The sequence below is a fragment of the Ambystoma mexicanum genome, chromosome 2p (assembly GCF_040938575.1).
Source record: "Ambystoma mexicanum isolate Mex_15411 chromosome 2p, UKY_AmexF1_1, whole genome shotgun sequence".
In the NCBI taxonomy this organism is placed as follows: domain Eukaryota; kingdom Metazoa; phylum Chordata; class Amphibia; order Caudata; family Ambystomatidae; genus Ambystoma; species Ambystoma mexicanum.
The window spans coordinates 522,512,793-522,538,499 of NC_090923.1; the positions used below are offsets into that span (position 1 = coordinate 522,512,793).

Sequence of the window (25,707 nt, forward strand, 5' to 3'; positions counted from 1 at the left end):
ACCATCGAGATTTAGGGGTGGGACCAAGATGGATAGGGAACAGTGTTGAGGAATGAGATATGCAGCGGGCCGGGGGTTGGGAGGTACAGTGTACCCATAGTCTGGCTACTAGCCACAGATAGTCTTTGGCTGACGTCTGAGCAGTCATTGCTGAGGGGGGTGGAGGGATACTGAATGAAGGTGCTTCCATAAAACTATGAGCTGAACTGGGAGATGATCATAAAGATCCTGAGTTAAATCCCCCATAGAACATATTTTAGGCACCATCTGAAAAACACGTGTCCCCTTTTGTGATCATAGGTACTCATTTTGTCCTAAAGGTTTGGAACACATGATATCTCATGACTCGCCTCCTATTTCCTGACGATAAGTTCTGTTGTGTGGCGAGTTATATGTTGACATTTCAGCTTGAGCCGCACAGGGCCGCCGTCCTCAATGGGAACTGCTATACATGATGTGTTACTAGGTAAACTGGGAATTTCAAGCATACTGAGACTGCCAAATTTGGAGATTATTGAGAATACCTCTCTTACTGGGAACATTGCACTGGTCGCTTACTGAGGATGCCACGCTAGGAGATTACTGGGAACGTCATTCCTGCTCGGAATGTCACTGGGACTGTGTTGGGAATGTCTAACAGGGACTTTATTGGCAATGTAAAATTGGGAGCTAGCTTGAAATGTCAAGCTTACTGAAGCTAACCTGAAATGTCAATTTTATTGCAAGCTAACTTGGAATATCAAGCTTGTTGGGAATGCCAGATTTGCTTGGTAGGTCAAATTGAGAGTTTACTGGAAAAGTCATGCTTGCCAGGTAGATCAGATCATATCATGTCATGTCATCAAATGACGTCTTTGCATTAAAGAAGGTCTGTGTGTATGTGTCTGTCACTCTGTTCTGGGACTTCTGACTTATGCCATTAACACACATTGGTCAGCTCTGGCCCATTGAATAAGAACATTTGCAATTTTGCATGACTAACCCAGTGGGCAAACAGTTTCCTTTTATTGTTGAATGTGAATTTAGACTTTTTGCCTAATTTAGTGAATATGAAATGATTAAGACACCCACATTTATTCATCAAAATGTATGGAGAAATATAAGGCCCTTTAATTTACATATTTGTCATAATTAGAAGATGTTTTTATGTTTATTTTTCAACATGAACATAAAAAGAGCTACTTAAATCATTGTTTGAAAAGTTTATCGAAGGTCATACTTCTCTGCATTTGCCATATACGTTAGCATCTTCTACCTCCCAGCTATTCCTCAACAGCATAGTTCATTTTGAAATCACAATAAACCCTTGTAGATTGCCTTGCTTTAGTTGTATGGGTGTTTGTAGATCTATTTTGATTCAACGTTTATTACATTGCTCTGTTACAGCTTTATAGCATCATTTTATCCCCTTTTTGTTAAGATTTATGTGGTTTAACAGAAGAAAAGACACGATCAAGTTCTGCCTATGATCCAGGATATTGCAGCGACAAAATGGAAAGTTTTGAAAACAAACCTCATTCTTATTTGGATGCTATCCGGAGTGGACTCCATGAATTTGATGAAGGGGGTCCCTGTCCTGATGGACAGCAGATGTGCCCCTACGCTGCAGCCGGGACTTGTCACTATGGGGAAAGCTGTTTGTATCTCCATGGAGATCTTTGTGAAATTTGTGATTTGCAAGTCCTGCATCCCTTTGACCAGGAACAAAGGAAGGCACATGAAAAGGTAAGTAACTCTTTCTACAGAAAACTATGTTCTGTCATGCACATAAATCAAAGTATATTTCACACATCAGAATGCATATATGGGATGCATCAACCTGGCTGTTGGAACTTTGCTTTTCAGTGACAATCGTAACATTAAAGTTGAACATGTTCTCTCTCTCTCTTTCTCTTTTTCTCTTTCTCTTTCTCTTTCTCTTTCTCTTTCTCTTTCTCTTTCTCTCTCTCTCTCTCTTTCTCTCTCTCTTTCTCTCTCTCTTTCTCTCTCTCTTTCTCTCTCTCTTTCTCTCTCTCTTTCTCATATATATTAATGATATGCTTGCCGTCAGTCTGCATTAAGCTACATTACATTAGACTTAGATCTGAATACGGAGGGCTAGTCTACCTTAAATCCGTATACTTCTTTTACTTACAATATGCTAGGTAGACTTTCATTTTCATGCGCAATCTCCTCTACAAGTGAGCCCCCCCCCCCCTTAGCATTTTTTGCTGGACTACTGTTTTTGGTCTGTTCCCCAGAGTAAGTGGGAACCTCTTTCCACAACCCCTCATTTTATTGTATCTCTTAATTTTGAATTAAACCACAAACCTTACATTTATGATATAAATCAGTGTTACAGCTTCCAAATGTTCAAACTCCAAAATCAGATAAATACATAAACATATCATAAGAATTTCAAGGAAAAAAAAGAAAACAAAAACCCATAACACCACAAATGATCCAATAAAGACAATGACACACGAAGACAACACAAACCACTAAAAACCCCACCACGAACAACCAATCCCCTAAATGACTAATACACATATGTAATTATATTATTATCCCAACCTACACTCACCCATACAACTCATTAAAGGGACCCCATAATTCCAAATACTCTCCCTCCCGATTCCGTCTTACATATTGAATTTTTTCAAAGCCCGAAAGTGTTTGTAAATCTGATCACCAACCTTCCACCAGAGGCTTCTTTCTGGTCTTCCACACCTTCAAAATGTTCTTAGTTGCCATCAATAAAAATTTTATCTATCCAGCTTGAGGATTCACATGTATTTTCGCATCTACCCTCAACCGATAAGGACATTCTGACTAATGCATCCCTCCAGAAATCAGTCACTCTATTACAATCCCATAGCATGTGTAACAATGTTCCCCTCATCTGCTGACTGATCTGCTCTCCTCTGTGAAACGATAGGACTTAAGCGGGATATCCAAAATCTCCCTCCCGAGCTTTGCGAATCATAATAAAAGGAGGCACTCTGGACCTTTTCCCTACGCCCCATAAAAAGTAAATAAATACCCTGTCAATGTGTTTAAACATATTTTTAGTACATTTCAGAGGCAGCTACTGTATGTAATATAAAAACTTTGGGCAGAATGGTATAGGTACAACTATAAACAACGATGTGGAAGTTGTGAAACCTTAAGGGAATATTCAGTACCAAGGGCGCTTAGTCAACAAATTGGTTGTTGGGCTCAATGACTTGTCTTATTTTATATCCTTGTATATGGTTCACAGCATTCTGGTATTAGTAATGTAGGCAACGTGTCATCAATTGTCTCCATCTAATAGAGGCCAATTATTGTTGGGCGAGTGATGTCATCAATGATATTTGCCATGTCATCATTGATGTCCTGGGTGTTAGTCTTAGCAGGGCACGGTGGTGGCGCAAGTTATGGTTGCTTAGCTTACCATAACTAGTGAATTTCAGGGGGTTTTAGATTTTACTTGGAACAATAACGTCCTTTTAACGATGTTTGCCGGCTGAATGTCATAGGTTTTTGTTGGTGCGACTTAACCATAAACGTCCCTTTAACAAAGTTTTTTATTGAATATATATTTATTTTTGTTTTTTCGTAAAGGTTGTGGTTACCTACCTCCCCTCTTTCGGCGTAAAGCCATTGAATTACTTCAATTATCAATAGTATTTCTTTCCTTTTCTTCACCGGCCTCCGAAAACATCACGCCGGTGAAGACCGAGAAACTGCCTGACGAAAGACTACCAGACAGTAGGGAGAGAGGAAGTTATTTTCGGATGTATATACCCCCCTTCCTACACTTTTTTCGCCCAGCTGTTATAGCCTGTAATTATGGAAATACCCCATTTAAATTCTGCCCCAAGTGTAATCGTAGATTCCCGTGGGTAGACAAACATTTAGTTTGTAACTTCAGTTCTTCCAAGAGACCACGTCGAAACGTCTTGTCGAGCGTGCAGGCTCTTCAAGCCAAAGACGTAAAAGGACTGCTCCACAAAATGCTGGGCCCACTACGCCAGGCAGCTTGAGGCCATGGAAGTAGATGGCGCCTTTAGCGATGGCAGCAACGCCACCTTTTCGGACGGCAAGGGTGACTGGGTAGCTCCAGCTACCCAATTGCATGCCCTCGACCTCGGAGGACAGGCCGGCGGCCATGTTGTGGGGACTACACCCAGCGGCAGAAGCACTACAAACACACACCATTAAACACATAAGCCCAGGTCGAGACTCGACACATGGGTCGAGTAAGCGACAATGTTCGACACCCAGGGAAAAGTCTGCCGAGTCCCAGTCCTCTGGGCAATCTCACTCGAGATTGCCACACGACAGGGCCCAACCGTCGAAAGACGGCAAGGGTGTCGCTCGTAAAACTCCCTCTGAGGGTCGATTGTCCACAGAATTTCTACAAGAAGAACCCCGATTACTTTCAGAGGTTCCACTTCACTCTCCCCCCCGCCTCCCCAACCTCAGCTCTCTGGTTCACAAGCCTCTGCTCTACCTACTCAACCCCCTTCTAAAAGGTCTTATAGAAATGTTCCATTACAGAGTACAGTCATAGAATGCTATGACCCAGAATCAGACCACGAAGATCTCTTTTGTAGAGGCAGCTGACCCTCAATTTTGTGATGAGGATACAGCAGACCCTTATTATGGGGATGAAGAGGACCAAGAGGCTGACCAAGAAGCCAATATGTACTCTATAGAATCCCCTCTTAACCAAAACACTCAATTGTCAATTCTCCTATTGATAATCAACCCCTCCTCAATGAGGTGCTAGCCAAGCCGGCTGAGCACTTTCAAATTGACACCCAGGAAGTACAGGAGGATAAGGACTTTGCGGAGCAAATCATTGGGGACAAGAAAACAGTGGCACAGTTTATTCCGCTACTGAAGTCGGTGCAGCGCAGAATACAACCATCTTTAGAGGCCTCTAACCTCACACGGGCTGTAAACCTATCTGCTGAGAAATTTAGACCTGCACCTTCAGACCCATTATATATTAGAGGGCAGCAGAAGCCAGACTCATTAGTTGTGTCTGCAACTCGAAAAAGAGCGGTTACACCCCTTGCTTCCTCTGAGGCCCCACCGACAAGGAAATCAAAAAGATTTACGCCATGGGTAGAAAGGTCTCGTCCACGGCTTATCAGACCAGAATAGTGAACAACGCAACACTTTTGGCCAGAGACAACTGCCACAAGTGGGAAGAAATGTCAGCTTTACTTTCATCTGCCCCAGAGCCACTGAAGTCCCAACTAGCACAGGTGACTGCAGATGGGAGGGCAATGTCTAGCTGTCTTCTTAAGACCAACTTTGACGTGCGGGACAATGCCGGAAGAATCATTGCTCAGGGGACTGTTATTAAAAGGCATGCGTGGCTGCGCCAGTCAGGGTTTAGACCAGATATGCAGGCCACCGTAATAAACATGCCTGTTGAACTCGATGTGCTCTTCGGCAAGGCTGTCGAAGACGCTCTTAAGACAGCAAAGGACGAGTATGACGCACTTAAACATTTGGGTCAACTCACCAACAAGCCTTCCGGGCAGAGGAGTAATGGCAATTTTCGCTGTTTTTGCGGCCAAAATTACCGACGGGGATTCAAGTACAGTCAAGGCCAGGGTTCCTCCTGGGGAAATAATCAAGGCCAATCCTTCCAGTGCTATCCTATAGGACAACGCAGAGGTTTTGGTCGGGGAAGGGGGGAGCGGGGGTAACACCACCTGAGAAGCAGTGACATTCCGCTTCAAGTGCCCTCCCATGCTTCTCCAGTAGGAGGACACATTTCCAGCTTCACCCATGCATGGGAGGGAATCACCTCAGACAGATGGATGCTGTCCACAGTAGCAGGCAGATACTCTATAGAACTTCTCCAACATCCCCACAGCCACCCCCCACGACAGAAAATCCACTTGGAAGAACACTAGCGTATCCTTCTCGAAGAGATGGCCACACTTCTATTAAAGGACGCCATCGAAGTTGTCCCTGCCAACCAGGTAAACAGGGGTATTTATTCAACTTACTTCCTTGTGCCAAAAAAAATCTAACAATGTGCACCAGTATTAGATTTGCACCCTGCAAACAAGTATGTCAACCCACATAATTTCTGCATGACTACGCTACAGGAGGTAATTCCTCTACTAAAAAAGGGAATTACAGGGCAACACTGGATATGAAAGATGCTTATTTTCATATTTCAATGTTCCCAGTGCACAGAAGATTCTTGCGTTTCAAGATAGTGAACCAGCACTACCAATTCAAAGTGCTACCCTTCTGAATAGCCTCGGCTCCAAGGGTATTCACAAAGGTACTTGTGGTGGTGGCAGCGCACCTGCACATGGAGGCAATCCCAGTGTGCCCATACCTGGGCAACTGGCTCATTAAAGGGTTATCCCCCCTGATTTGCAGACAAAACATTCAGAGAACATTCAACCTTCTTTTTCATTTGGGCTTCTCCATCAAGGAAAAAAGTCAAGCCTAGTGCCAAGCACTTCAAAACAGTTCCTCGGAGCTGTTTTAAACACATAAGAGGGGTTGGTCTTTCCATCATATCAGTACTTTTCAGCTTTTTCATCCTCTTTTCTTTGCCTCACTCAGTTTCTTCATCTAGCAGAAAAAAATCTGGATACCCCTGGCCGGAGCATAGTATGCCACTCCATGGACAGGTCTATGCGCTTTAATACAACTACAGTGCTGAATTTGCAAAGTGTAACATAATATTAGACCTGCATCCTTTCTCGCTCTTCCTTTCTTTCTCCCTCTCGGTCTCTCACTCTGTCTCCCAGTCTTTCTTTCTCTCTGTTTGCTAGTCTTATGATTGACTCCAGTTGCGACGCGTTTGGTGTAGGTGAATGCCAGGTGTTATAGGGTAAAAAGGCTATAAAGAATGTCTCCAAAAGCAGCAACATTCTAAATCTACTGCTCTAGACAGCATCTGCTTATCTTTTATGAAGTGGATTTAGGCAGCTCATTTGTCACCCAGGTAGCGCTTCAATCGCGATGTCAGTCTAAAAGTCTTGAACTTTTATAATTATTAGGCTGAGATGTTTGCTTTGTCATTTAAAATACTTGGGTAATTTAAAAAATACAATGACAAAGGGTGTTTGCGCATAACAGTAAACTACAATATTCTGTACTTTCTTACAATAGCTTTCGCTTTTACACCTCTTCTTTTGGAAAGCTTTTTTTTCCTCCTCTTAAGTGCTTTTGTGGAACCCAGTGTGATTTTTCAATTTAAAATACCTGTTTAGATACAGACAAAATACTGTATGGTATAAATATTTTACTTTTAAATGGGTAAGATCATGGCCAGTATGCGGGCTGTCGTGTCTGTGTATTTGAGAGTAGCATGTACTGTTCACATCAGTAACCTTTAGAATTTGAACCATTTTGTGTTGTAGATGTGTATGGCAGCATTTGAACTTGACATGGAAAAAGCATTTGCCTTCCAGGCAAGCCAGGATAAAGTTTGCAGTATATGCATGGAGGTGGTGTATGAAAAAGCCTTGCCTAATGAAAGGAGGTTTGGCATTCTTTCGAACTGCAACCACACATACTGCCTTGCTTGTATCCGGCAGTGGAGGTGTGCTAAGCAGTTTGAGAATCCAATCATAAAGTGAGTATACAATTTCTTTAAAGTTATATATTTCTTTTATTTTGAGAGGGCCATACAGTAATTGTTTATTTTTCGCCTGCCCTGCATCTAGTGATGGTGTTTGGTTAATGCATGAGGTTTTATGAATTTTTAAAATCGAGCCATCGTTAGTCATAATATGCAACAAAGAGAAAAATGCAAATCTGCATGTTTACCAAGCATTCAGTACAGAAAAACAATCAGTACATAGATGGTGCATGAAAATGAAGTTGACATTTAAAAATGATCAGAACGGACAACGCACCACTAAGTTCGGACTACATGGTAGTAGGTTGTTTTCATGGGTAGCAAATACAAAAGTGCCGATTCCCAAACCTTTTTGCATCGCCTTCTCTTACTAAGTCTCTTATTTACAAAGGGCATTAGAATATGGTTATTATTCATACACAAATTCACATACCTTATTTCCCTTTGTGCTGAGGTGCATCCTGATTAATAAACCAAACATGCATTCAAATGCGTGAAAACGCATAATGACCTCTTGTGCTTTGGAACAGGTGCACAGTGGTGCATAGTGTATAGAAATGCTATGTTTCTAATGTTCCACCACTACAGGTACTGTAAAGACTGTTAGGGGAGTTTCCCTAAAGTCTACCAACAGGTGAGGGTCTAGAAAACTAGCCCTTGTTATACAGACCCCACCTCTTAATAGATGTCTACTCCCCAAAGGTTTGGTAGAAAGGCAGAGCAGCCAGGATTCTCTTAGGATGAGGATGATGTGAGCTGTAGATACGTACAACGTACCCAGTAAATACATAGGCCCAAAGAAACTCCCACACACTTGTAGTTCTAGTAAAATAAACTTGTATTTTATTTACACAAGACAAAGTTATATTCAGGTAAGTAAGTACTATTTCAACTAATCAACACAATAGAAAACATGAGCAATACTCTGTTAGTAACCAATAGTAGGGAAATAAAACAGTTCATGAACACAGTAAAAACACTTGTTATAGTCACTCAGAAAATGCATGTTGCGGGGAAAAAGGTTATTCAGCACCAGCAATAGAAGTTCAATACTTTAAAAGACTGTTCATACTTTTCAATGGCCTCAAGGGCTCAGTAGTCCATCCTTATGTATTTATGAGTTCTTCAAAGTCAGATTCCAGTGCAAGCAGGTAAGGCACTGCAGCAGAAAATGAAAGTTCCAAAGGATTCCTTGGTTACAAGTGTGATGTATTTGAGGGTCAAATAGGTTTCAGGGACCTTGGGAAAGGATTCCTATAGGCACACAAACATTAGGCCTGGGTGAACGGTGTGGGTGAACACCCAAACACCAGAATCGGCACTCCAGCAACACAGGAGCAACAAAATGTCTTGAGGTAAGTACTACCCTGAGACGCACAGTACCTGAGGAGTGATGGATTCTTTCACGGTGTAGGAGTGATGGACCCAGTCTCCTGTTTTTTGGTCATTGTCATGAAAGGAGGGACTCTGAAAGGGATGTTGCAGCACAGTTTAGAGAGAGGATTCTTGGCACAGAATTCTTCGTGCTCTCACATCGGTCTGCAATTTTGGTTCCTTTTTCCAGGCTCGAAGGATGAACGTTTACCCACCCGCTCAATCCGCCTCGATACTTCGGTCCTGCACTCTGGTGAGGGGACTTTGAAAAAGAGGGTCTTGTCTCTGGAGGTCCAACTGGAGCTCACCAAAGTTCTGGGAGCATTTGTTCACCGGAAGACTATACAGTGCAATTGGGTCAGAGGTCCCCTGGTATTTGCGTTTTGAAGGTCACAGAATGTCGGGGCGTGGCTCGTTCTGCAGGGCGTCTTACGCTATTTGGTGTACCAGCCAAAGGAAAGGAGTCATCCTCTTCGGAGTTTCTCTGTCGATTCAAAAACTGGTTTAGGACAGCAGTGGTCTCTTTACGGTTGCTGGAAGGGGCTGCAGGTGTCTTTGGTCGTCCTCTTTGGATATTCTGTTCCATTGGTTGACTTGCCTTCTGTCTAAGGAGCCTCTGCTTTTGTTAGGATGTCGCACTCATCCTCTGCAAACTCTCCCTGCAGTTCACCTCAAGCACTTTGGTGTTCCTCAGGACTCTGCCCTGTCCCCTGTACCTTTTAACATCTGTTCCGTCGATTGTTAACCTCATCCGCTCTTGCGGCTTTCGATGTTATTCTTATGCCGATGACACCCAGGTTTTGGTTTGGTTAGATCTAGACCAAGCTGAGGTGGTGTTGCACCTGTGTGAGGGAGAGTGGATAAATGGGAACTGGCTTAACCTGAATGGTGACAAAATGTAGTTCCTGATGGTGGGCTTTCCTTCGAATCCAGCCCTATCGACGTCTTCTTGTTGGCCATCTGCCCTGGGTGATCTTCCTATTCCAGACAGTGGTTAAGAACTTAGAGGATTTCCTTTCTCTGTCATTCTCGATGACCCCTCAAGTGAGTAAGGTCTGCAAAATGCGTCACTTCTTCCTTAAAGTGCTCAGTGAAGTACTTCCATTTCTTCCTCGTCACTTGCGACATCTGGTTGTTGCTTCGCTTGGTACTACTTTTATCGACTATTGGAACGCCTTGTTTCTGGCCCAGCCTATTGGCCTTATACACCGCTTACATCTGTTGCAAAACCTTGCTGCCCGGGTGGCCACTAATTCCCATTATGGTGCTCATACCAGCGCTGTGCTTCGTTCACTTCACTGGCTCCCGGTGGCCCCGCGGATTACATTTAAATTGTTGTCTGGTACCCCGGGCGTTCTATCACCAGGGTGCTGATTATCGCCAAGATAAATTCCGCCCCCATGTTCCTGGATGGACTCTCCGATCTTGCAATGTTCATTTAGTGGTTATACCGAAAATTCGGTTATCAAGTGTTGGAGGTCGTGCGTTTACCTTCCCTGCAGGTAAATTGCGGAATGACCTGCCACTTTCCCCTCGGGTGCACCGAGAATCATCTCCAATTTAGAAGGTCCTTGAAAAGACTGTTGTTTTAGGTATTGGGTAAGATTTTCATATTTGTGACACATCTTCCTGACCTGTGACAGCCCCAGAACATTTTGCTTGGACTTGGTGATTATTTGTCCTTGTCCCTAGGTGAGTGGAAATGTGTTCCTCTCTCACCTAGACTTTGACTTACTTACCTGGTAACATTTGTGTTACAATTGCAAGTTTACTTGAATGGCTGGTGGCCGTGGTTTTACCTGAGTGACTTTTTAGTCTCATTACTCGGAGGCTGTTAAATCGGCATCGGTAATGTACAGAATGGCTGCCATTCTACTAGAATAGTGGGGCTCCTTTTTTTTTTTTTCACCATTTCTTGTGTGCTTGTTGTTTCTGAGGCCCTTCCCTGCCATTCTAGGCAGGAACGACCTTGGTGGAAGTTTGGTCTTCGGCGGGAATCCTTTGTATTCCCCGCCCATGCTCCATAGTGTCCATAGTGTGTGAGAAGGTAGGAAGTGAGGAAGGAGTCCAAAACTCTGAAGCTCGTTGTCTTTTACTTTGCCTGAAAGGAACACAGGCTCAACCGCCCCTTTCTGTAAACTACAGGGAGTGATTGCCGAAGTTGTGAATACTCTGAACCTGGAAGCAGCTGACAAGTCTACCACTGGAACTGAAACTGAAGAGGAAGATTAAGAAAGGACGTCTGTAGCAATATCCAGCTACCAGAGAGCCTGCTGTGTAACCGAAGCCTGATGTAACCCTTCCTTGCAATCAACCTGGGGGTTCCGAATGCTCTGACTCCTACCCACAGGCTGGTGAAAACCACTAGTCTCAAGAAGACCTGCATCTTGAGCCATCCCACAACATGCTGCAACCTTGCTGAGCTGCAAACCACCAAAATTCCCTGGGACCTCGAGCCGGAGTGCGGTGCATGGTCTTCTGAAGTTCGAAACAAGCTGAAACTTTGGTAGACTCCTGCTGGACCTCCAATCTTTAAAGTCCCCTCACCAGAGTGCAGAAAATCCGACCAGTGAGATTCGTTCTTCATCTGACTACTGTAAAAAGGTGCCAAATCCACACAGCCGCAAGAATCCATGAGTCCTTTTCTGGAAGCTTTCTCTGTCGACTGCTGCTGCAAGTTCCCATCCAGTGTCTATTTCTTTCGTCTCCAGACCAAGGATCCAGGACCGGGTCTTGTGCTGCTGCATCCTGAAGGCATCCACTCTGAAGCTCTTCTTTTCTCCTAAGGTACTGTGTGGGCTTGGGTAATACTTACCTTAAGTCTGGTGTGCATCCTTTGAGGCTGAGTGGGTGATTCGTGTTGTTGGGAGTGTGCCCATGCCACTTGCCCAGGCCTAATGCTGGGCCGCATATAGGGAGCCTTCTGTGAAGTCCCTGAACACTTAAACTAACCCTGAAAGTGAATACTTACTTATTTAAGAAGATCCCCTTTGGACCTTTTGACTTTCCTGCAACTGAACCCTATCTCAATCATCTGCCTACAGCTGGCACCTAGACCACTAGGGTCCTGATTCTGCCTCTGAGAGAACTCATGCAATAGACTAGGGAAGGACTGGATAAGAAAAGGATTCTGCCTTGAAAGTACAACAAGTGTAAAAGTACTTACTTGCTGAATAAGTTGGTGTGGTAACTCAATTATAGAAGTTGCAAAGTGTAATTAGGTTTATGCTTCCTTTTTGAGTTGCATTCTGCCCCTCTAAAAAGTGAATACGTTGCTTTGCTAACTTTGAATGGTGTCCCCCCCCCCTTCCAAAAAGTATTAAGTGTTGGTACTGTTTTATCATTGCTTAACTGAATGAGTGTAAAAGCTTACCAATAGGTTTTACCTTCCTTGAATAATATTGTCATTCTTTAAGTGTAACATTGGGATTTGCTTTTCCTGGTCTGCTTTGTACAGATCCAAAACATGTTTAGGGTTTATAGCTACCTTTAAGTTGCTGGAGGATCCTTTGAAAAGTATTTAGGTCCTACTCACCTTGATTAGCTGCTGCTCATCTAAACTTGTAACTCTGGGTTGTGCTTCCCTGAATTGCTTTGGTGCTATTCTAAACTAATTTCATAAAGTTCTTACTTACCTTACAAACTGTATTATATACTTCTTAAATGTATACTTGGTATAACTAGCTATTCGATAAAAAATGATGTGCCAATAGGTTAATTACTTAACTTGAAATGCATTGGACCTGATCACGAGTTGGGCGGTAGCCCTTAAATGCGGTGGTAACATTGTTACCACCACATTTATGGGTTTGGCCAATCTCAAGTTTGGCATGTCTACCCCCAGCTCAGAGGTGGGGATAACTTTTTGGTTACAGTGACAAACTAATCTGAATGGCTGGTGGCAGTGGTTTTATCCTACCAATTGTTGAGCAATTTGTACTCTCAGGCTGTGTTCACAAATGGTGGCTGTTCTTTTTTCACCAATTCAATATGTCTTGTCCATGCAGGGTGGGGGAGGTTGTGGTTTGACTTTTGTCTTCGGTGGGATCCCTTTGTGAAGCCTGCCAAAGCGCCAGTGTGTCTGTGAGGACAGGAAACTCTGAAACGCTGCCATTCTTTGTCTTCTGCTTTGCCTGCCTTTAACCATTCCAACTGGGAGGCTGGCTGTCCTGTAAAACCCACAGTTTGAAAGGTGAATGGGTGCTTGCATTAGAGGCATAGATCCTGAAGCTGAAGAAAGCTGACCACTGGTACTGAAGAATCGTCAAGGAGAGACGCTTGCAGCCGGAGATGCCGTCTGAGTAATCACTGCTGTCCGATCCCGTCTTCCAAGTGACCGGAAAGCCCCATAAAGGACGACTCTCTCCCTTGGTGAGTCCAATCAGTCTCAAGACGACCTGCATTTCGAGCCATCCCACGATGTGCTGCAACCTTCACCGGCTGCAAACGCCCAAAACCCTGGGACCGGTGGCCATTGTGCAGTGCATCGCCTTCGGAAGATCGAATCCTCCAAAAAATTTGGTGGACTCGCCACCGCTGCTTCACAGCTCTCTTGGGTGGCTTCACCTGGAGATTATGCCCACTCCACACTAGGCTGCATTTTAGAATTATGGATGAGATATATTGACAACATACTTGTAATTTCAAAAGGCTCATGAAGTGAGTTACAAAAATATTTTCAATATCTCAATAAAAACAAATTTCAATATACAATTACAGCATGAAAAGAAATATTACTGGTAGGTAGGGTTTCCAAACCCAGTAAGTCCCGTAAAGTTGCTAAGTGGATGTCCACTGACGATTCGAGGGGCGACTCTCCTCGTCGGAAGGATTCCCGGGGATCTGTGTCCCAGAGTGGTTCCCGCCATTTGTCTTCCTAGTCTCAGCATTCCAGGAAGCGCTGTCACCGGCCGCCTTCCCCATCCTCCTCGGAGGATGGGACCGTGACGAAAGTGGCTTGCCCTACTAAGTCCTCGACTGCAGAGCAATGGGCAGCCTTCAGGGAGCAGATGCTGGTGATTTTTAAGTCCCAGGGCACAGTTCCGTCCGTGCCTTTGGAAGAAGTCGGCAAGGAAGGGTCTCGGTCCATGGCTCGTGCGCCTTTGGGCTCGGGTCATCGGCGCGATTCTCATCGGGAGCCTTCGAGGGCTCGTTAGGATAAGGTTCAGGTGGATCGCCAGAGATGTGCGTCCAGGTCTCGGTCCTCGTCCCCAGCGAGACCTCAGAAATCTGGTAAAGGCTCGAGGTTGGTGCCATGTCCATTGGATATGGATGGCGAAGCTTTGCCCTCACACCAGCCCTCGGCGTCGATGCCGGAACCGTCGGCGACCTTGACGCCTTTGGGGCCTTTTTGGCTGGAATTTACCGATGGAGGTGCCTGGTACAGAGGATCCTCCTAGGAAGGCTACTTCCAAGTCTGTGAGGCCTGTTAAGGATTCCAGACCCTCTTCTGTCCTCAGGCAGGAGTTTTTTCTCCCTCTGGATGACATCTATGAGGATAGGTAAGACTTGGAGTTTGACTCTCTTGAGCCAGATGTGGCTCCTGTCTTTTCCGGGGACAGTCAGTTGAAAGAGTTAGTCAATCTCTTCATGATGCCAGTGGCTTAGACACTTCTCCGGAGGTGGAATTTGGCAGGCCTGAGCCTGGTGCTCATGCTGAGTCGTTTTACAGGAGACTGATGGCTAGGGTCGCTGAGTATTTTGGTTGGTCTAGTCCCCCGGAAGCTTTTGGTCAGGATGACTTAACTGATATTTTCGATCAAGCTCCGTCCTCGGACCCGGTGTTACCTTTTCATTTGACATTGAAGAAAAGGGTGGCGGCTGCTTGGCAGACACCAGAATCTCTTCCAGCAGTTAACAAATCATTAACAAAAAAATACCGCCCTTCCAGTAGCAAACCCAGCTACCTTTCCTCTCAACCCACTCCCAAGAGTTTGATGGTTCAGGCGGCTACGGCCATCTCGAGGCAGGCGGCGTACCCTACCATCCCTCCTAATAGGGATGACAAAGGCTTCGATGGTTGGGCACGCAAGGTGTTTTCTGCAGGGAGTATGGTGCTGAAGTCTGCCAACTCCACGTGTGCCTTTGCAAGATTTTCACAAGCTCTGTGTAATTGTTGCTCTACCGGCTGAGCATATCCCCAAAGGGGAAGAAAGGGATGGGTTCCTTGCTCTCGTGCAAGATGTCAAGGATGCATGTGTGAATCCCTTTAGTCAGGATTGGACACGGCCGACAGTGTCAGCCGGTCCATTGCTGCGAGCACCATTGTACGCAGATTTGCGTGGTTGCGAAAGTCTGGTTTTGCTCCGGATGAACGTGCCCTTTGATGGCGCCCATTTGTTTGGCAGCAAGGCTGACTAGATCCTTGAGAGGTTGCAGACTTCAAACGCTGCGGCTAATTCTTTGAGCTCAACTGAGCGTCAACCTCTGACTATTCGTCCTAGGGGACAGCAATGGAGGGGAGGTTCCTTTAGTTTATACTACTCTTTTGGTAGAACGAGAGGAGATGCCAGTCAAAGGGGTCAGCGAAGAAGTACCCGTGGTGGTCGGGGGGGGAATAGGGATGCCAAAGCCGCTCAGGCAGCCGCCTCTTTGCCTTCAGACGCTGCCGCAGCCGCCACAAAACAATCATGAGGCCATGTTCCATTGTTCGCCGGTTGGGGGCAGACTGTCGAGAAGAATGCCGAGCTATTACTTAGGATGCGTGGGTTCTGGATACAATAGCCCATGGCTACTGCCTTCCCTTCCTAAAGCAGCCACGCGACAATCCACCGGGGAATCTCTTTGAAGCTTCCAGATCTGCTCCTTGTGCAGGAAATCCTTACCCTGCTGCAGAAAGGTGCTATAGAACTGGTGCCTGTAGCGGAGAGGAACAAGGGATGGTATACCCCATATTTTTTGATTCCCAAGAAAGTTGGGGGATTGAGACACCTCTTTGACTTGCGTTGGTTGAACAAATGTCAAGATGGTCACTCTTTCTCAGGTCCTCCAGGCCCTTCGACTTCAGGATTAGTTGGCGTATCTGGACCTACAGGATGCTTACTTTCATGTGCTGATTCATCCAAAGCACAAAGTGCCTGAGGTTTGCGGCTGCCATCTCGCACTTTGTTTCGGGTCCTGCCATTCGGATTGACCTCTGCCCGAGGGTCTTCACCAAGCTAATGGTGGTGGTGGCAGCGTGTCTCAGGCGAGGGGAGAGTGGGGATTCACATCTACTGCTACGTGGGCGACTGGCTGATCCGTGCGCGTTCTCCCAAGCAAGCGATGGATCATATCAGTCTCACCTGCTGCTCCCTCCACAAGCTGGGCTTCTCCCTCAATTTCAAGAAGTCGCATCTGACACCTTCCCAACAACTACAGTACATCAGGGCTGTGTTGGACACGTCCTTGGGGAAGTGCTCGCCTCCCAAGGTGATGGCTCATCACATTGTGCAGATGGTGGACAAGTTTCAACATGCTCAACGTCTCCCGGCTTTCGAATTCTTAAGGTTGCTCGGCCTCATGGCATCCAGCATTTTTCTGGTAGCAGGGGGCAGGCTGAGGATGAGGTCCCTGCAATGGGTCCTCCAGATGCAGTGGTCACAATTCTCAGGCAAGATGTCGGATCCCGTTCAGATTCCACTCTGTCTCACAGGATCTTCTTTGGTGGGCCAACGAAGGGAACCTGATGAAGGGGGAGCCGTTTTGGCGACCGTGGCCGGAGGTGACTAGTGACGGATGCTTACCTCACAGGATGGGGAGCGCATGCCGACTATTTGACCGCCAGCGGTCGTTGGTCTCCGTCGGAGTCCAAACTCCACAACCTGTTAGAGCTGAGGGCCATCAGGCTGGCCCTGAAGGCTTTTCTGCTGTCAGTGCGGGGGAAGAGTGTCCTGATCATGACGGACAACACAGTGGCCATGCATTACCTCAACAAAAAAAGGGGGGTATGGTCACTCCCGTTGTGCAGAGGCAATGCAGCGCTGGTGCTGGGCAATCCAGCAGGGAATATCACAATACAGTTTATCTGGCCGAAGAGGAGAATGCCGCGGCGGGCGCTCTGAGCAGGCAGAGCACGGTCTCTCACTAGTTGGAGTTGGCTCAGGAAGTCCTTCTGGCGATCTTTGCCCTTTGGGGAACCCCGCAAGTGGATCTCTTCACGGCCTGTGCTAACTGGAAGTGCGAGAGATTCTGCTCAAGGGAATTTCCTCCGAGGGGAGCCTTAGGAGACACATTAGTCGCAGATTGGTCAATCTGTTAGGGAGAATTCTCCAGAATGGCTAATTTCTCTTACCTACTGAGTACCTCAGCAGCTTTGCTGGATTTCTAGGATTTATTTTTTTCACCTGGTAAGAGTGTGAGCCTTTTTTCCCACTCTTACATGTGTTTTGCTGTGTGTGTTTAACATTTTTTGTGTTCATAGACTGTGGAGCATCACCTACTGCATAGGCATCATCTTTTTACTGTGTGTTACACAGCACCTTCAGTGCAGCGACACAGGGTTGTCTTTTTCAGACTTCCCACTTGAAACTCCATTTTCTCGGACTGACTACTGTCTCCCAGAACATTGCAATTGACTTTCTTTAGTCTTTTTAAATCCACAGACCCAGCACAAACTATCTTACATAGAGCTCTGGAAAGGGTTAATAGTTATCCCTTTTTGTTTGTTTCTCATGGAACATTATTTCGTTCCCTTTTCAGTAAGATATGGCTGGTGGCAGAGGTATCTACCATATTTTTCCTACCGTACTTTATTTAAATAGCCTTGGCATTGTTTAAGGCTATCTTGGTAGCCTCAAACTTAAACCCTCTGGACCTCATTTACTTTTATTTGGTTCTGCTGGGTTTATTCGACATTTCTTTTTGTAAAAGTCCCTCTCTCGTGGTCTGGTTCCTTTGTTCGCCGACCTTTGGTGGGCTTCTGCACAGAAGCCCTCCTTAGGCGCCTGAATGTCTGAGGGGGACAGGATGTGAGGGAGGGGTTTGAGACTCCCTGCACAGGGTCTCCTTGGAGACCCATGTCGCACTTGGTGTTTGTTTGTTTTATTTATTTGTATAGCGCTCCGGACCCGTAGGTAGAAGGGCGCTTAAGGAAGCGGTTACAGGCATGAGATATGGCATAGATTGGCTGTGGTGACTGTCCCGCCGGGACAGCCACCCTGCGGTGTGATTGACAGCCAGGCTGTGTGAATGGGGGAAAACTGCATAAAAAGCAGGTCTCTGGGACTGAGAAGGCTGAGTCGCCACTGGACCGAGAGAAGCTGACAGAAGAGGACCTCTACCACAACTGTACTTCCCGTTGAAGCCCTGCTGTGGGACCGAATCTCCAAACTTCGACGGGGAAGATCTGCAAGGAATCTTCTCCCCTTCAGCTGGTGGGACCAACCAGTTCACCAAACTGCAAGACAGGCCTCCCCCCCCCCCCCTCTGGTCGAATTTGCTGTGCACAGCTACAGTGAACCGGATAGCCAGGAGGATCGGACCCTGCTTGGGTTTTAAGGAGCGCACCTTTTATTTGTTGCTTTGCTCCGCTGCTGGTTTCTTCCCTGGGGAGTGCAGGACCCCCAGTCTTCCTGATTCGTGTCAGTCCGACAGTTGCTTCAGGAACCGTGAGCCTGCAGGACCTGCCAGGAACCTCTGCCTCAGCTACAGCCTTCTTCTCCATTTAAGGTGCTGTTCAAATCCGGTCGCTCGTTCCGGCCGACCACGGTAAAAGTGCCTGAAATCTTTTGCCAATCCGAGGGCTTGTCCTTCTCTATTCTTTAAAGTAACTTTTCGTCTGACCAGCTTGGTTCTGAACTATTGGCAAAGACTTAACTGCAAACTACCCTGAAATGTGTGATCCTCTGCAAAGACTTTGGTCCATTGACTTTGGCCCTGGCCTCTTGATTTGATTTCCTCACCGTAGTTGCCTTTTCTAGATTGCCCTGCATATTTACTTGTTGGTGCTGCTCAACTTTTGTCTAACTTTGTCTTTCCCTCCCTTTTAAATTGATGGAGTGCCATTTTGCTCAAACTTTTCATTCGAAGGGATTGTGTCCTCCGACGTATTCCTCATCTTAAATATATATCCTTCCAGCTCTGCTGGCCTCGGAAAATTTGGGCAGAACTTGTCCAGAATGCATTGGGTGGTGTGTCGTGTATTAAGATTGTGATTTTTAAAATGTTTGATAATAGTGAAATGTTTTCTAACTGATGTGTAAATAAATGTATATTCTTTTACTCAGAAACCTTGAGTCAGTGTTTGTTTGAGCCATAGTAATTGCTGTCCTTTGTGTAACTATTGATACTGCTCACTTTACTCTTGAGATAAGTCTGGCTGCTCACCCATCACTACCACTTTACTGTGTAGTACAGGCTTGTACCAAAGGTGAGTTTGTACTGTCACTTGTAGTATTAATTGTGTGTGGTTTTCCCAAAGGGTACTGCATATGATTCTGCCTAACACATTCCTACATCTGTACACGTTTCCTCCGGTCCCCGTCATTCCGCAAGTGTTAAGGTGGTTGTGGAGGTTCGGATCCCAGGTGATCCTCATTGCTCCGGATTGGGCCAGGAGGGCGTGGTACCCGGACCTTCTACAAATGTCTATCTGCCCTCCACGAGGTCTTCCCTACCGAGAGGATCCGCTCTCGCGCTAGGGGGTGTTGAGGGTTCGCCATCCAGAGGTCAAGACTCTCAACCTTCATGCTTGTTATCTGAAAGGTTGAGATATAAGGATTGGGACCTCCCAGATTATGTGATGGAGGTGTTGCTTTCAGCCAGTAGGCCAGCAATCAAATCCCTGTACCATTGGCGTATGTTTTGCGACTGGTGCAGAGGACACAATGTTGATACTTTTCACTGTTCCATTCCCATGGATCTGTCTTTCTTGCTTTCTTTGGCCCACAGGGGCCTTCAAGTAGGTAACATGAAAGGTTACCTTGCGGCGCTGTCTATCTTCAAGCGCTCGTCTGAAGAATGTTCTTATTTTAAGATTCCTTTGATTTCTTAAAGGGCTCACTAATGTGTTCCCCCGTCCCGTTTGAAGTGCCAGTTTGGGATCTGAATTGTCTTGAAATTCCTGATGGGTGCTCCATTTGAACCTTTGCACTCTTGTCCTTTGAGACAGTTATCTTTCAAGACTGTTCTTGGTTGTGGTTACTTCCGCTCGCCGAGTGAGTGAATTGCAGGCACTTTCATCTAATGCGCCCTTTTCTGTGTTGCACAAGGATAGGGTTGTACTGAGGGTACGTCCTTCCATTCTACCGAAGGTAGTGTCTGAATTTCATTTAAGCCAGAAAGTGGTACTTCCTTCTTTCTAGCCTCCTCATCCTGTTAAGGAAGAGGAGCGACTCCATAGATTGGACCATAGGAGAGCTCTGAGCTTTTATATTTCTAGGATGTCAAGGGTCAGAGTGGACTCTTTGTGGGGTATGCTGGACACCGATTGGGCCTGGCTGTTACCAAACGGACCTTGTCCAGGTGGATTATCCTCACCATTACTGAATTCTACTGATTGGCGGGCAAGGACCCTCCGGAAGGGTGGCAAGCTCATTCTACTAGGGGCATGGCTACTTCCACAGCCCTATAGCGGGGAGTTCCTTTTAGGAATATTTGTGACGCAGCGACATGGCCTTCTATCCACACCTGTGCCAAACATTACTCCCTGGATATGCTCCATGGTCAAGATATGGCCTTTGGTAAGGCAGTTCTCTATTCTTCCATCTGATTGGGTATTCTAAATAATTTTTTCTTTCCCTCCTCCATTTTCTGGTACTGCTTTGGGAGTCTGTCAAAGATGTGGAATACGTTGGAGGACACAATCCATTCCAAGAACAAGTTACTTACCAACTCGTAACGTTCTTTCGGCTGGATGTTCCTCCAACGTATTCCACATCGCCCTCCCAGCCTACCCCTCTGGAGAATTTCCTATGCTATTGCAGCTTACGTTCCTTCAAGACTATGTGCAGTCAAGCAGGCATTGTGTACGAGCATTTCACACGTTATGGAGGAAAACACATAAACTGAGGCTACGGGCGCCGTGCGTCCTTTTTATAACATCCGACCGAGGGACATCGACCTGAAGCCATCGTTGCAGGACGCCCTCTGCCGAAAAAGTTTCCGAAGTACACAGCTGTCAAAGATGCGGAATACGTTGGAGAAACATCCAGTCGAAAGAACGTTACCATTTGGTAAGTAACTTGTTCATCTAAAAACATGTTTTTGAGGATTGGCAATAGACCTTTCCCACTCAGACCATGCATCGGCACCTGTGTAGAATTGCGAAAAATGTATGCCCATTAGCAGGCTAGCAGACAGGGCAGAATTATAGATGGTCTAAAAAAACAATGCTCATATTTGTATTCATTTTAAATATATATTAAGCCAACCATATTTACATCCCTAACATTTTTTTAATTTTTTATTTTAGGTCCTGTCCGGAATGCCGTGTGGTATCAGAGTTTGTTATCCCAAGTGTGTATTGGGTTGAAGACCAGAGTAAAAAAGATGATCTTATTGAAGCTTTTAAACTGGGAATGGGGTGAGTATATGAGCATTAATGCCAGCAATCCTTTGCTTATGTTGCTTCTGAAGTTAGCGAGTTGAAAAGCTTTAGTGGTTTTTAATTTTTCCTAGGGGCTCCAAAGAAAATCTTTTTGTTCTCAATAGGTGGTGTAATGTTATATTTGTAAAGCTTTTAATCCATCACTTCTGACAGTTGTAGTTTTACCTTCCATAATGAGATCATTTTGTCTAGAATTTGAAATATATACATAAACCTGTGATTTCCTTTTTTAATTCAATACTGTTTTTTTATTTTTTTTTTTAGGATGTTATGGTCTAAATAAAGACAAAGTACAGCAAATAACAGAATGCTGAACAATTTAACATGTTCCACATTTTTTAAGCACTCTTCCGACCAGCCTACCTCTAATGCTTGTAATTGCCCTTGTTAGTATAGTTTCTCTCTCCCCTGCATTTGTGGGAGTGGGACTGACCAACAGTTATGCTACAGAGTATTCTGCAAGCTTTTCCTGGCTCACCTAGTGTTAGTTATAGCTGAGTAGTCCACTGCCACTCTTAGTATTGAAATGTGGTGGCTAGGAAGGAAACACTATAATAGTCCTATAACTTTCAAGAAGGGAAGGTCCACACAAGATGTATAAACTAGTCTATAGGGTGCAGTTTGCAGTTACATGCTAGAGTTTAAATAGAAGGACAAATGACTTACCCCATGTAATGTTCTTTCTGAATGATTTCTTCTTATATATTCGTATCCTGCTTTGCCGCTTTTGAAAACCTTTTGACAGCAGGGGGCGCTGTGTATCCTAGTCTGTCCCTATGGCTACTATTACCGCCTCCGGACGTGACGTTGATGATAGTTTAGCACGCACTGTGCCGTTATCTCAGTTACTAGTATTTTCCATCTTTCTGCTCAGACCTCTTGAGGAATTAAATAAACCTGCATAGGCGTTGAAAGAGAGAAGTAAACAAAAATATTTATTTATTACATTTATATAGCGCGCAGGCAGCCCAAGGGCTTTGTGGCTCACAGATTTTGTAGGCGGGAGGGCGATGAGCAATATGTGGCATGCACATTCATCAGAAAGAACATTACCAGGGAGGTCATTTGTTCTACTAATGAATTGAGTCCTCACACAGATTCCTCGTCTTAGACTTCCATAGCAGTTTTGTAGATGGAGGTGGGAGAAGTGGAAGTTGTGTGTAATGTTCTGATTGATATTGTGCGTAGTTTTCAGTGTTAATAACCTGAGAGGACAAGAATGACAAGGTTCAAATGGAGTTCCCATTAATAAGTTAGTACCAGGTTCAAATCCCAGGATGGGACTGGTGGCAATGTATTTATCAGTCCTTTGAGGAATTGAATGACAAAATGATGGGCTAGGTGCAGCAAAAAAGTAAGCACTGCAGGTGTGTTGCAAGTGATAAGATCAGTTTATTTAGCTCTACACCAGCTGTAAAACGGTATAGTGCTTTTGTGGTAGTCTTCTGGCCGAAAGCAACACCTCAATCACGTCACATCTTCCGGGAGGTCTCAATCCTTGTATCTTAACCTCTCAGAAATCAGACGTGAAGGTTCAAAGTTCTAATTCCTTGGTGAAAAAGACGCCCTCCCTCTTGCGAGAGTAGGTCAATTTTTTGGGGAAGACAAAATGGAGGGCAGATGGACATGTGTAGAAGGTCCAGCTACCATGTCCCAGCTGGCCGAATCCGTGGCAATCGGGATCATGGATTTCCTGAACTTCCTCAACCTCCTGATGACATGAGGGATGACTGGGACTGGTGGGATTGCGTGCAGGAGTGGAAATTCCCATTCCACTATAAATGCACCCCCCAGATCTCCCCTCTGAAGAAATTCTCTGGACCAGAACAGGTCGCATTTCCTGTTGATACTGGATGCGAGCAGATCCACTTGAAGGGTTCCCCAAAGGGCAAATATCTCTAGAAGGACTTCCTGAGCTAGCTCCCACTTGTGGGAGATGGTGATCTGCCTGCTCAGAGCATCTGCCATTGTTTTCTCTTTCCCGGCTAGATGCCCAAAACCAAAGGTGCATTGCCTTCCTGCACAGTGTTAGTGACCCTGCATCTCCCCTTTTGTTGAGGTAATGCATGGACTCTGTTGTCAATCATTATCAAGAGATTCTTTCTCTGGATAGAGGGGGGAAAAGGCAATCCGCGCCAGTGTAATCGCCCTCAGCTCCAACACGTTTGTGTAGCCTTGATTCAGTAGGGGACCAAAGCACACTCAATGTCTCATCACTCATGAGCTCCCCATCCAATGAGGGAAGCATCCGTGACTACAGTTATCTATGGCAAAGGTTGCCAAAAAGGTTCCCTGATCATTACATTCTCTTTTCAGGCCCACCAGAGGGGTAGAACCTTGCTTGGGTTCTGAAGATGATTTGTCGTCTTGCCTGAGAACTGTGACCGTTGGGATCTCCACTCCCTCTGGAGGGACTCCTCCTCAGTTGGGCCTCTAGGCGCCAGGAAAATGCAGGATGCCATGAGGCCCAGCAACCTCAGAAAAGTGAATGCCAGTTGATGTTGGTTGTTTTGGAATCTCATTGATATGTTGAGTGCTCAACTTGGGAGGCAAATCCTTCCCCCGAGGAAGATTCCAGGATGCCTCCCGAGGAAGATTCCAGGATGCCTCAATTGAAATGTTTGCAAGGGTCTCACTAAGACTTCGTGAAGTTGAGGGAGAAGCCCAGTGTGTGGAGGGTTTGCAGGTGCTGTGAGATGTTCCAAAGGCTGTTCGGGAGAACAAGCTCTGGTCAGCCAACAGCCTAGGTAGGGAAGATGTAAAGACGGCTTGGGAAGTCCCCAAAATTACACAGAGGGTTCTGGTCCTAGTTCAAACCAAGCACAATAACGGAAATGGACAAAGTGCTAGGTAAAACCCAGCTTTATTGACATCAAAATACAGCAGGGACAGCATACAAATCTCAAAGCTCTCAACCTACTTAACGAAAACAACTTTTAAGTAGATTCTTCATCATAATTGGCATCACACTGTACCAAATCCTACAGGGTGAGGAGATTGCTTAAGGCAATTGACTGCACATACCTTCTATATGGGTTAAACCTCTGATTGGGTAACAACAATCTGATGGCTCCTCCTGAGACCATCTCTAAATTGATAATGGTCAAAAGACATCGCTACAATAGTCTGGTTGGCTGAATACGTACTAGGCGGCCTAGCATTTGGGTGTTTGATTGGTTGGCTACGTATTGACCAACGTTGGGCAACTGACAGGTTGTCAAAATTTGAGCCAGACAGGAGTAGGGGGAGAGAGGTCCACAGACTGCTTTCTTTTCAATTAAAGAAGATACCATCCCTTATTCCTAGGCCATGAGCCAGAGTAATTATTTTATAGTTTGCCTTGTGCAGCGCCTTGTGTCTGGGAATATGCGCGAGGATTGAGGCAGGTGTCCTATCTGTGTTTGTTGCTAATGAATAGACAGTGGTCTTCAATTATGGGTTACATGTGACGAGACCACGTTTGGAATGATTCCACCATGCATTTATTTGTATTTCAGCTAATATTAGCGCAAGTGTTGTGTTTCCTTTTACCACTGGGGACACTATTGAGTTACTCAGTATAGGGTCTTCTTAGGTTTGATTCATTTGCACCTGGTTCACAATGGTCGGTTGCGCTCTTCCAAACTTTAACTAGACCAACCTTAAATTAGATGCAAAGTATTTTTTTTATCCTGGGACCTATTGGCTCGTGCTTTTTCTGCAGCGTTCTGGCCCTCCCTAATTTCTCAGTAACCTCGGCTCTGATTACCAACTACTGCCTTTGCACGCATCTGTATTTTTGTGATTTAGACATCTTAAATTCTCGTGAATTTTTGGAGACTTTTATTAACTTATGCGTGCTGCGGCTTCCATTTTGGAAAAGATGGCTGTCCATTACTGTTGTGTTTCCATGTTAGTGAGCTATATTTGCGTGTTGTTCATGTTGCATTCATTTTATACATTGCTTAATTTAGCATTCTTCATGTCTTTATGGATGCCTTTTTAATATTTTTCATGTATAAATGCTTATTTGACCTAGTGTCTGGATTGTTCATGGTGAAGGCACATTTGCTTTGTGTCTAGTGCATGCACATGAAATGTCGCAATGTTGGCTTGGTTTTACTTGTGCCATCTTCAGCTTATATTGTGTCTGTCCTGCTGTACCTGCCTGGGATATGGGTTGTATGGTTTGGTTAGTGAGTAACGATTCTCACCTGTGCTGTAGAGGGGCAGT

General features: G+C 45.3%; 1 protein-coding gene across 2 annotated transcripts in view; it reads left to right on the plus strand.

The window, feature by feature from the left end:
* The window catches only part of MKRN2 (makorin ring finger protein 2), a 279,152-nt gene that overhangs the window by 126,903 nt on the left and 126,542 nt on the right, over window positions 1–25,707 (plus strand). For both annotated transcript variants that reach the window (XM_069643939.1, XM_069643940.1), the window contains 3 exons: window positions 1,421–1,725; window positions 7,374–7,588; window positions 21,360–21,470. In XM_069643939.1, the coding sequence (XP_069500040.1) occupies window positions 1,421–1,725; window positions 7,374–7,588; window positions 21,360–21,470 (631 nt within the window). The remainder of the gene's footprint in view (window positions 1–1,420; window positions 1,726–7,373; window positions 7,589–21,359; window positions 21,471–25,707) is intronic.